Below are 13,052 nucleotides of genomic sequence, written 5' to 3'. Positions count from 1 at the left end.
TCTGCTCCATTGAGTGCCTTTAGATTAGCCCAGCATCTGTGCCATTCCTTGGAGCTTACAACTTCAAGTTTGGGTGGGGGATTTAAATTGGAATGGTGCAGGAGAAAAGGATTGAACACACCCCCTAGTGTTGCTGCCCTGATCAAATTAACCCATGCTGCTGGATTGAGTAATCAAAATAATGGGCAGTTCTAATTGCAAATCTGATCTGCCATAGCATCAAAGTTGAAAAAAGTATTTCTGAAAAGGCCAACAGCCTATATCTCTCTCCAATCACCTATGGCCCATTCTGTCGTACTGTATTTGCATTGCTTTCCTTGCTGTTCTTTTAGATGTATGTTGAACAGCAACTTCTTCTCTTTCCTGCAGGTTAGGCCAAAGACCCTGATTCCTGAAAGCCTCCCTATTTCTCCATGCAGAGACCAACCTTCCAAACAACCGCCTACGTTCCAAAAGGCAACTGTAGTCAGCATCAAAAACCCTACTCCTGCCCTTCCCACTGCCAATAATACTGTTAGCCATGTACCCAACAGCCAGTCACAAAGTATTACTGAGTCTACAGCTATCTCATCGCCCCTGAGCAGCACCGGTGTGGCCTATGCCATCATTGCCACATCCCCCAGCAATGCAACACCTATCAACTCCAGTGCTGCTGTCTCAGTGGTTAATGACAGCATTAAAGTGCAGCCACTTCTCATCAGTGCTGACAGCAAGGTAGGTTTTATTACTGAATTGCAGTTCTAATTGCAAGTTTAATGTGAACAAAATAGGTATATTTAGTCTATTTGGAAAGCTGCATGGAATTTTTTCCCCTTTTAAAAACTGAGAAAGTTGGGAGAATTCTAGAGGAAACAAATGGAAAATGCTAACTATTTATCTGTGTACCTGTAGGAGAGAATGCCACCTTATTGGGATGTTGTTTTGTACTATGCTGTCAAGAACAGCATTAACATTAGAAGTAATGACAGAAACATCAGTTGATAATGATAGAAACATCAAAGGAAAACATCAAATTTTACTGCCATATATTGGCTAATTAAGTCAAATCATATTCATCGTTCTCTGCTTTTTGGCCATGATTGCCCTTTAGTATTGCAAGATCATAAAGTTTCAGTAATGGTCGGAAAGCGATCCTCTGCCATTGCCTGGACCAGACTTTCCCAACCAGGTGCCTTCTAGATGACATTCCCTACTCTTTTTGCATCCGTGAGCACATTTGGAAATTTGGGAAACCATTGTAGGCACCACCACAAAAATTGGGGACTCCTGCTGAAGATGTTTTAGATGTCAAACATTTAGAAGGTACCAGCTTGAAGAACGCTGCTCTAAACCCAGTCCTACTGACCATTGATCAGTCTTCCAACCAGACTGACAGCGTTCTTCCCCCTTGCTTAAGCTGGACTGCTCAGTATAATATAACCTCATGTGGATTAAATAAGTTGCATTCTTACACAATTTTAGGGGTATTACTGTTGTCCATGGAAAATCAGTCATATATTAATGAGTTAGTAACTTCAGTGTAGCAGCCACTTTTCAGCTTTGCAGTTCTTAAACTCCAGTAAAAGTTAAAATCAATAAAATATTGGCAACACAATACTTAAACGAGTAGACTATATTAGCACGAATACAGTTAAAAAGTCTCCAGAGGAGCAGGTCTGGGTTATTCCACAGAAACAGTGATTACCTATGTTAATAAAGACTTCCCGATGAATGGTAACCTTTCCTTCCTTAACAGTGGGATTCATAATCAGGCCTTATCTAGTGATCTTAAGATCTTATCTTAATTCTCAGACATGTTAATGTAGGAGAGGGTCTTCCATCTTACACCCTGGACTGGGACTGCTTAAGGATTAATGGATAGAACAGCAACTTGAATTTGGCCTGAAAATAATATGGGAACCCTTGGAACTCTTATAGGATTAGTATAATAAACCCTTGGTGTATGCTCCAGAAAACAGGTTGACCATTGTATTCTGGACTAGCTGAATTTTCTGAAGGCAACCCATAAAATGCATATGACAGTAGGCAAGAATTCACCAGAGCAAAAATTGACCTTAAGAGATGCTACAGGCATACCAGCCAAACTATTGAAACATACTACTGGTTATAACCACCAGCTGAACATCTAGTGTTAAAACCCTGAACCTTACCTTTGATGAAGAATACAGAATTGACCTAAGTTACTCCATTTTATGTCGATTGAGTATTTTGCTTTTCACTGTTATCTAGTCCATTATTGACCGATGACAGCTACTGAAGATCTTAAAATGGTTGCATCTGAGTAAAACAGGAAGAAAATTTGAACTGCCATCTACTGACATTCTGCTTATAACTTTTATCTCCTTGCAATCTTATTTAGATTATGCAAGGAGGAAGGTTGCTTAAGCTTGCACTGTAGGCAGGGACCAAAAAGCTACTAAGATATGCTGGATGAGCCTGGGGACCTTACTTCATGAGCCTTTCAGACCTTACTAGACACCCTGAGGGCTTAGAAATAGGACTTTTATATGGGCATGGTTTGTTTCAGGCTGGAAACCTGAAACTTTATGCAGTAGCTGTTAAACAAGCAGAAGGCTCTGTATTTAGTAGTAAGGCTTACTTGGAAGGAAGCACACACAACTCTTGAGATAGAAGTTAAGTTAAAGTGTAAAAGAATCAGAGTAAGCATTAGAAACAGTACTTCAGTCAGAAAATAACAAAAGTTCTTACAGTTATCCATATAGATTTTCACATAGAACAGGGCCCAAACTGTGACATCAAGAATTGCAAGACCAAAACAAGACAGAGACAAAAACAAACAAAGTTGGAGGAGAAAAACAAATACCAAAACATTTCTAGCCTTTTTGTTTATAGATAAGAGCATTTGAGAAATGTGAGGTGAGTCTCCTTAACCACTAACTGCTGAGTAGTGTCTTCATCCTTTCAGGAGACTGTGGGGTGAAGTTCTCGCAGCAGCCCAGCTAAAATCATGCAGCCTAATTAGCCAGAGTCCTGCTTTGGACTTGAAGGGCCTTGAGACTAGAACAGCATGAGGTAAAGCACACAGGTGGGTTAAAGAGTGTGTGCAGACTTTTCACAAAATGGACTTTTTACAAGCAACCAAATCTCAAAAAGAAAATGGATTTCTTGGCATTGATTATATCCATCTGTAGGCCATTGTTTCCTCATATTTCGTACACAGATGCTGTTCTTGGGAATTAATAATTGACTGTCTCAAACTCTATGATAAAATTCTCAACCCTATGTCCTTTCATCAATCGGCTTAGCTGAAGTCATCTTGAGTAAACAAGCAAAGAGCAATGTTGACATGGGTGTTATTTTGGACCATGCCAACAGGACAGGGTTCATTGAAAAAGTAGAGTTAACTTTACCATCTTTTTTTGAAATATTAATAATGAAGCATGCATTTTGTAGGAGTAACATATGGACCAGCTCTAAGGCATGCTAAATCATGGCACTGAAATCACAAATAAGTGCAACTGAACCTTCTCTGAGAATAATGCCTCTTCCATTTATAGTTTCCATAGGGCCTCTGACATGAGGACCTCCACATCCAGATCTCTGTGGTTATGGTGCTTCTTGCAAGAAAGTAATTGACACAGCTGACCTTGACTTGAAGCTTCAAGTATTTCTAGGGGGTTTTTTAGTTTGTTTATTTGGTGAGGTAGAAGGTATCTTTCACATTGTGAGAACTTCTTATTTTCATTCATATGTTTCTTTTTGCAGGTCATCATTATTCAGCCTAAAGTTCAAACCCAAACAGAAACTAAAGTGGAGATAAAGAAGCCTCCTGAAGAGTCAGCTCAGGGACCCCCAGCTACCAAAAAGAAAAAGGAGGAAAATCCTGAGGTTAACAAAATAATCTGTTTTTAAAAAATGTGTTTCATACTTGATATACACAGTGAGAGAAATATACAAGATATATTTCTTTGAGTTCAGGAAACTTGGTTAGTTTTGACTACAGCTTGCTTTTAACATATACATAAAATACAGCCAGTGAAAATAATAAAGTTTTCTATCTCCTAGCCATAAGATCAAGTATGCCTTCCCAGACCTTATTTTTCTTCTCAGAAGCAAATCTGAGCCCCAGCCTTAGCCCCAGTTTTATCCTCTGTTGCACCAATGTCCAAATGACGCAAAGAGGAGTTTGTTTTGATCCCGTCCCTCCGGCCTTTAAATTGCTCATATAAAAATGGGAAGTACCAAGGAAAGTTGGATTCAAAACACAAGACAAGGAATGGTAAATGTGTCAGTTTCTACCTACTTTCACTTTACAGTGAATAGTTCCGGTGTGAAGTGAACTGCAAGGATGAGACTGTTCAAATATTGGTGCTCCCTTAGTTTTTGAAGTGACTAGATGGATAGCATAACTGAGAGTTGCATGAGGATGTAAACCTCAAACTACATTGTATAAACTGCATTTCCTGTGTGTGCTAATGTTGCTTTGCTCAGTAAGACCATGGAGAGGCTTAAGATGGGGATAGAAAGTGCTGATCAATAAAATGTGCTTCTTGTACTTTGAATAAAGTTATGACCATGCTTGCTCAGAGATAATGGGAGGTGCATTCCAACACAAGGGACTGGATGCCAGATTAGCAATGACTGCTATAGGGCTGGTGGACAACACAACTCAAATGGTGGGGGGAGGTGTTCTTTTTTTTTTTTTTTTTTTCAATTGGACTAACATATACTCTGTTTGAGCTACTGGTGCTGTTTCAGTTTTTCTGCAAGATGTTCTATAAACTTGAATTTTAGCGTTCACTTCAGGCATACCCTAAAATTTACACAGCTAATAAACCAGTGCCAAGACAAAATTCTTGGAGCAATAAGCTTTAAAAACTACTTAATATTCCTGCATTTCTTCTTGGAAATACTTTTTTTAAATGCAAATGCACACAGTAAAATGGACCCAATATTATGGGATAGGAAAGAGTATTTTAGCACAAACTAGGAGGTGGATCTCATTATCATTACTCAAGCTGAGTAAGATTAATAGTTGTCATTGGAATAGTGCTTAGAACGAACAAACTGCCATTCATTTTGCATGTGTCAGAGGAAAAAGCCTGCTTTACACATAGGGCTTGTTCATAAAAATGAAGGCATTGCATTTGTTGTCCAAATCAACAACTGCACCTTGATTTCCACCCTACCCCATTGGAAAGTGACAGCAGTAACAACTATAATAAATTCTTTATTGCTTTGATGTTTTGGATTGTTCTTCATATGTTTTGTACTTCTTATGAATTGTATACCCTATTTTACTATTAATGCTATTTAGCATTTATATTGAGCTTTCTGAGTTTTCAAAAGACTCCATATTTTAGCCTTTTAATCCTTACATCAACTTTTTAAGCTAGGTCAGCATTGTTATCTGTATATTATAGATGAGAGCTAAAAGATTTGCTGGGACTACATAGTAAGTCCAAGACAGAAGTAAGACTTGAATTAAAGACTCCATAATTCACTCTCCCCCCCACTTTTTTTAGACAAAAAACCCCCACAAATACAATACAACATAACAATAATAATATAACATAACAAAAACACAATAATTAAAAAATAAATTATAAAGTTCCCCCACCACCCCAGAGACCAATGCTACCACCATTCACATGCTATAACAATTAATAATATATAATATACTTCAATTATTTCCACCCCTTCCAGAAGTTTATATAATCTTGACTGGGTTTACAGCCTTTGCCTTCTATCAGTACTGCTTTTACAAAATCTTCCCAGATTTCATTATATTTATTTGCTTTCATTAACCCTCTTTTAATTTTTATTTCTGTCATCAGTTTATCGTTAATTACCATGTTCTATATTTCATTATCCCATTTATGCCTTTGCAAAACCCAATTCTGTTTCCAATATTTAACTCACTAGTCTAACTGCCATTATCATACTTACAATCAATTATTTCTTGGGTTCATTTATATCTTGTTTTTCTATCAACAGTAATAACACCATTCTTGGTGACATTTCTAAGTCTATATCTAAAATTTCTCCAATTTCCTTAAATACCATAATCCAAATCTTTCGTATGTTTTCACAATCCTACCACATATGTTTATAAGTTCCGATCTTTTTACCAAATCTCCAACATATATTGGAATATTTGTCAGCAATTTGATTTAACTTAACTGGTGTTATATACCATCTCCGTATCACCTTGTATCCATGCTCTTTAATTCTGACATACTCTTATATACTCTTCTGTTCCAAATATTCTTCCAATCCTTGTCTTTTATTTCACCTACATCCATTTCCCAAATTGATTTTAAACTTTTTGTCTGATCCCCCTAACTCCATTAATATCCTATAGATTTTGGCAATTCTTCCTTTACTTATATATTCTTCCTCAGTCTCACATTCTTTTATGATCATTTCAAATTTTGTTAATTGCCTTTCTTCCTCTTTAAATTTATCCTCCATCTTTATCCATTTTTCTAATTGAATTAAATTTAACCAATTTAACCTCTGGCACTATTCTCCTTAATTGTAATATATTTTGTATCTTATTTACCAGTCTTCCCATCTATATATATGGTTATTTTTTAATTTAGTATTCCAATCCTTTAATTCTATTTTTGGGAATTTCTCCATTTCGACCACTGGTGTTAAGGAGAAATTCCTGGGATTAACTGTTGTCTCCATTTTTCCCATACTTCCATTGTATTTTTTAAAAAGGAATTTTGAATTCTTTTATAATCTTTTTAATATCCTTTTTAAACCAATATGTCTCTAAATGATTGCCTATTTCCCTTAATTCTTTTAATTCGATATCACTCCATATTAATTCTTTATTTTGGGCTATAATATCTGGAACTAGCTTTAATTGGTTTGCAACCCAATACTTTTTACCATCTGGAATGCCCAGCCCTCCTTTTTTTGTGTGATTCATATCACAGTATTTTACTTATTTTTGCTCTCTTTCCTCCATTACAATAAACCTCCAATAATTTCTGCATTTTCTTTAATTCATAATCATAAAACCTGATTGGGATCATTCAAAACAAAAAATTAATCTTTGGCAGAATTTTCATTTTTGTTACTGCTATTGTTCCAAACCATGATAATTTTACCTTTTCATATTTTCCTATTTTATCTTTTATGTCCTTCTTTAACTTTTCATAATTTTACTTCTTTAATTCTTGACTATCTTTTGGAACATCAATTCCTAAGTATATAATATTGTCTATTATTTTTAATTTATATTTTTCTTTTAATATATCCTCTTCTTCACTATTATGATTATATAACATAATTTCAGATTTTTCCTAATTAACTTGCAATCCACTATATTTTCCAAATTTCTTTAAATGTAAATATATTCTCTCTATAGTGTTTATTGGGTCTTGAAATGTTAGCAGTGTGTCATCTGCGAACAAATTAATTTTAATTTCCTGGCTTACTCCAATTCCTTCTATCTGTGTATAATTCCTAATTGCATTTGCCAATATTTCCATCATTAAAGCAAATAATATTGGGGATAAAAGACAGCCCTGTTTCATCCCTTGGTTTAGGATTATTGTTTCTGTAATACCATCATTTACAATTATTTTTGCTGTATTTTCTGAATATAATTGATTTATTACTTTCTTAAACTTTACTCCAAATCCCATCTTCTCGATTAAAATGTTTATTGTTGGCCATTCCACACAGTCAAAGGCTTTAAATATATCTAATGCTAGTATACTTGCCTTTATATTTTTCTTCTCAATATAATAGTTAATATTTAATACTCTCCTTACCACATCTGACATTTGCCATCATCTTAAAAAACCACATTGATCATTCTTTATATATTTATCTATAAATTTATTCAATCTATTTACCAGTATCACTGTGAAGATCTTAGCATCTTGATTAATGAGAAATATCAGTCTGTAAGATTCAAGATTTGTAAGGTTTTTATTAGGTTTTGCTATCAATACTACCGTGGATTGTCTCCAAGTGCTTGGAATTGTTTTCCCTTCCATTATTTATTAAACATTATTTTCATTTTGGGGACTAATATTTTTTTAAAATTTTTATAATATTCAGCACCCAATCCATCAGATCCTGATGCTTTACCTATTTTTAATTTACTAATAACTTCCAATATCTCTTCTTCTTCTATTTGAGTTTCCATAATTTCTTTATCCTCTTCTCAAATTTTACAATTTAAATTCTTTTCTATATATATCTGACTTTCAGATCTGTTTCATTTCCCTTATATAGTTTGTGAAAAACCTTTGGAAAATTAAAAGTTTTTCTTCATCTTATTACATCTTTCCCCCTTTTCATTCTTTATTACTACAATTAAATTTTTTGCTTTTTTGACTTGTGTGGCCAGCATTTTTATTACTATTTTCATAAAATTCCCTTTTCAAGTAAATTAGATTTTTTTGAACTTGTTCTAATTCAATATTTTGTATTTCTTTTCTTTTGTATACAATCTTAATATTTCTTTTTCTGACATGACTAGGTTTTCTCTACTTTTAATATATTCTTTCTCTAATTCTTTAATTTCTTCTTCTAGTCTCATTATATGTTGCTCTTTTTGTTTTTTTAAATTATATTAATATTTTATTCCTAGCCCTCTTATTACTGCTTTCATTGTATCCCATATTACACTTGTATTACTACCTCCTTTTTCATTTATTTCCCATGTTTCTTTTAATCCTTTTTCCATTTTTTCTAAAATCTTTTCATTTTTAAACATCCTTAAATCTATCCTCCATCTATATATATATGCCCGCACACCCCTTGAGATCAGCAGGAGAGACCCTTCTCCGGGAACCTTCCGTGAAGGAAATTAGGAGGATAGGTACTCGGAGGAGGGCTTTCTCTGCGGTGGCACCCAATCTATGGAATACGCTCCCCAGAGAGGTCCGCCTGGCGCCATCGTTATTTGTTTTTCAGCACCAAGCGAAGAACTTTTTATTCAAGCGTCATTTTAATTGTTAATGTTATTTTTATTTTAAAGTTTTTTGGCCAGGGTGACATATTTTATACAGTTACGTGTATTTTATATTGTTATTTATGTATTTTAATTTATTTATTTGTAAGCCGCCCCGAGGCTTTGGCGAATGGGGCGGCCTAGAAATTTTCTAAATAAATAAATAAATAAATAAATGTATTTGCCTGACTGTAATCACATTTTATTTCCATTTCCATTGTTATGATTGCATGGTCTGATATTTTAATTACTTTTATATCCGCCTTAACTATCTTGGACAATATTTCTGAAGTTACAAATATATAGTCTATTCTTGTGAAATTTTTTATGTCTATTTGAGTAAATGTATAACTTTTCTGTTCCCCATTTAATTCTCTCCAAACATCTTTAAATCTGTTTTCCTTAATAAATCTACTTAAATCTGTATTCTTATATTTTACATCTGACTTTGATGGGTTAGATTTATCTTTTTCTTTATCCATAACCATATTATAATCACCCGCCATTGTCACATATCCCTTTTTTAATTCTTCTATTTCTTTATATACCTTGTCATAGGATTCCCTTTGATTTATATTAGGTGCATATGTATTAACTAACGTCACCTCTTGTCCATACATTAGACCTTGTATTATTAGAAATTTCCCCAAATGGTCCTTTTTTGTAGCTTTTATTTTAAATTCACATCTTTTGGCAAGAATAATTGCAATACCGCTAGCTTTTGAACTACCATATGATTTCTCATACACATCTGCCCAGAATAATTGTAGTTTGTTTACCCCATCTTTCTTTTGATGCATTTCTTGTAAAAATATAATATCTGCTTTTTCTTTATATAAAGATTTTTCAATTCAGGCTCGTTTATATTTTTCTCCCAAGCCATTTACATTCCAAGACACAATCTTCAGTGTTTTTCCCATTCTTTCAATACATTGAATGTTATTTTTGGTCTCCAAATGTGATAAAATAAACACTCCAATAAAACAATAACAACAACCCAAATCAATTTAACCCTACCCCCACCATATTCCCCACCACAACTGTGTATGGAGGCCCCCTTGTCCATCTTCAGGAGATTCTCTCCTCCCTGCCGCTTTGTGCTTCCAAGGTGGGGGAAGAGGAGCCTTCCCTTCGTAGACCCCAGACACCCATTCCACCCTCCCCAATCATCTATACCCATTTATTCTATACTCAAAGTTCTCTTATATTTCAGTAATAATTTCAACACTAACAAATAAACTATATTCTATATCTATTACATATAAATCTTATCTTTTCAACCTCCTTCTAATTCTTTTCTTCTGGATCTCCTCTTCTTCCTGCCTCTATGGAGAGGATGAGACTCCTGCTGCTATGCTCAACTTCTCCTTCTCACTATCTCTTCTCTGTCTTCCTTCTTGAAAATGTAGATATGTCCTTTAACTTTTGCATTTGTGCTACGTATAGCTCATCCAGGATAATTCCGAGCGTCTTCAGTAATTCCAGTGCTTCTTCCTTTGTATCCATTCACTCTGTAATATTTTCCATTATATGCAAACCTCATAAAAATTGGGAACCCCCCACTATATTTTATGGAATTTTGTTGGAGTATTTGGCAGGCTTGAGACATATCTCTTCTCCATTGCAAAGTCTCATTACATAGATCAGGAAAGACTTGAATCTGACGACCTTCCAGCATAATTGATGTCATATTCCATAATTTCCACCTCAGTTGTTCTTTTTTTGCATATGACCAAAATCTAACCACAATGTCTCTAGATATTTTTCTTCCTGGTCTTCTTGGGCCAACTCTGTGTATTGCATCGATATCATATCTTGTAAAGGAAACATCTGGAAGAATAGTTTTAGCCCAATCCAATATTGATTGGATCAATATATCTTCATTCTCTTTCACATCCTCTGGATATCCTTTAAGGCATATATTCAATCTTCATTGTCTATCTTGAATCTCGATCACACTTTTACAGACCTGGTCTATCATAGTCATCTGTTTTTTTTAACTCTTTATCCTGTTCTCTCACCTGAGCTTTCATTTCTGTAATTGTTTGGAGATTCTCTTGATTTTGTTTAGCTAATTCTTTTATTCTTCCATCCATATTATCTATTTTAATATCCAGCTTCTTCAAATCACTCTTCATCTATTCTTTCATACCATCAAATCCTACATCCACTTTTGTCTTTATTTCTCTTATTTCTTGTAGAAATATAACAGAAATATCCAATCTGCATTGGTGAAGTCGTTGCAATTTAATCGTAAATCTGATGGATGAGGTTTGTGAGAAGAATCTTGTTTCGCCCTGGGTCTTTGCCAAACAGTTTTCAGTTCTCGAGATTGAGATCTCACATTTTCTGCACTTTTACTGCGCTTGGACATACAGTCTACAACTATTACTTCCAACTAAGTGGAGAGAGAGGTCTTGGATTTAATGATCTTATTTGCAGTCCACCATTGAATTACACTTTCAATCAATAAATGAATTAGCTGCAATTTAACAATTAGCCAGCAGAGGGAGCTCTAATTCAGAAGCAGTTCAGATTCAGATGCAATTCCATTACATAGTTTGTTTTGTCTATCATACTTGCTTGTTTGTTAGATTTTTTCTTTTTTTAAAAAAAATTGCACATTATTTTCTTATACTATAAACAACTTAGCAGAAAAGTTAGTCCTGGGTTGTTAATTAGCTTTAATCTGCATACCTTACAGCTCTGCCCAACTGTCTTCAGTATCGGCACTCTCACGGCTTCCAGCTGCCCGGGGGGAGATAGAAGATTCACTTCTTACTTTAAAAAAAAATCTCTCATGAAAGTAACATTCTATTTATCTCCGCTTCTCTAGCTGTTTTTAAGCTTATTTTAATAAGAAGCCGGAGTGTTTAGAACATAAACGCTGTTTCTCAATCCATAGACGGTTGAAATATGGCTTACTCTGGGCTAGAGCCAGCAGTTTCAGATCACAAAAACAACTCTCAGTCCACGTCTGTGTTTCATATCTTCCCAGGAGATAAACAAAGGAATTGACTTACGTTTTATGCATTTTTCCAGTGTTTCTTTATCTTAATTTGAGTATATTTTAATCGTGTTTTTGTTGATGATCAGGAGAAGTGCAGATTTTAGCATTCGGAATCCATTCCGAGCTGGCTCTGCCCCTCCATAATTCACTCTTAGCAAACAACAGTACATTTGCTTTTGTCATTTTTAGTGTTGTTATTTCAAAAGTATAAATTCAAAAGATGAACATATAGAATACAATATTAGGAATAATTATTAAATTATAAAATGTCAGAACTTGAATATTTTAACACCTAATTTTAAACTTCTTTTCAGAATATCACCTGCCTTTCTTACATAATTTGGTTAATATTCCCAAATAATCTGGAGAAACATAGAAACAGAACAAGTCAGAAGGGGTCTCCCGGGCCATCTAGTCTGACCTCCGGCACCAGCTGGCTCCGCTCACGACATGCCCACCATGTGGACATCCAGCCTGTCCTTGAACACCTGCACCGATGAGGCCTCAACGACCTCTCGTGGAAGCCCAGACCCTTGGGGTCCTGACTGTCAGGAAGTGCTTCCTGGCATCCAAATGGAGCCTTGGCTCCCTGAGCTTTGCCCTGTTGGAGCGCGTTCTGCCTTCCTCTGCAGGGGAGAACAGGTCTCTACCCATCTCCATGTGACATCCCCTCACATACCTGTATGTCGCCAACATATCCCATCTGAGTCTCCTCTTCTCCAGGCTGAAGAGACCCAGTTCCCTCAGTCTCGCCTCATACCCCATCCCCTGCAAACCGGCCACCAACCTTGTGGCCCTACGCTGCACTGACACCAACCTGGCTATATCCTTTCTGTAATGAGGGGCCCAAAACTGGACACAATACTCCAATTGCGGGCGCACCAGAGTCATGTAGAATGGTAGTAATACCTCTCTTGATCTAGAAGCCACACTTCTGGCTATGCTACCAAGGGTGGTGTTCGCCCTCTTGACCACCGCATCACACTGCTGACTCATGTTTAGCCTGCAGTCAACCAGTACCCCGAGGTCCCTTTCACAAGTGCTGCTCTCCAGCCACTTGTCACCTAACCTGTACTTATGACACCTATTCCTATGCCC

The 13,052-nt window shown here is 35.7% G+C and overlaps 1 protein-coding gene across 1 annotated transcript in view; it reads left to right on the top strand.

The window, feature by feature from the left end:
- The window catches only part of PHF21B (PHD finger protein 21B), a 270,227-nt gene that overhangs the window by 230,947 nt on the left and 26,228 nt on the right, over nt 1-13,052 (top strand). Inside the window, exons 4-6 of the mRNA XM_044450884.1 lie at nt 370-714; nt 3,727-3,849; nt 11,146-11,197. Coding sequence (XP_044306819.1) covers nt 370-714; nt 3,727-3,849; nt 11,146-11,197 — 520 coding nt within the window. The remainder of the gene's footprint in view (nt 1-369; nt 715-3,726; nt 3,850-11,145; nt 11,198-13,052) is intronic.

The sequence above is a fragment of the Varanus komodoensis genome, unplaced genomic scaffold (assembly GCF_004798865.1).
Source record: "Varanus komodoensis strain SLA01 unplaced genomic scaffold, ASM479886v1 scaffold69, whole genome shotgun sequence".
Taxonomy (NCBI): Eukaryota; Metazoa; Chordata; class Lepidosauria; order Squamata; family Varanidae; genus Varanus; species Varanus komodoensis.
Note: the sequence above shows the minus strand (reverse complement) of the source record. Positions and strands in the feature narration are given on the sequence as shown.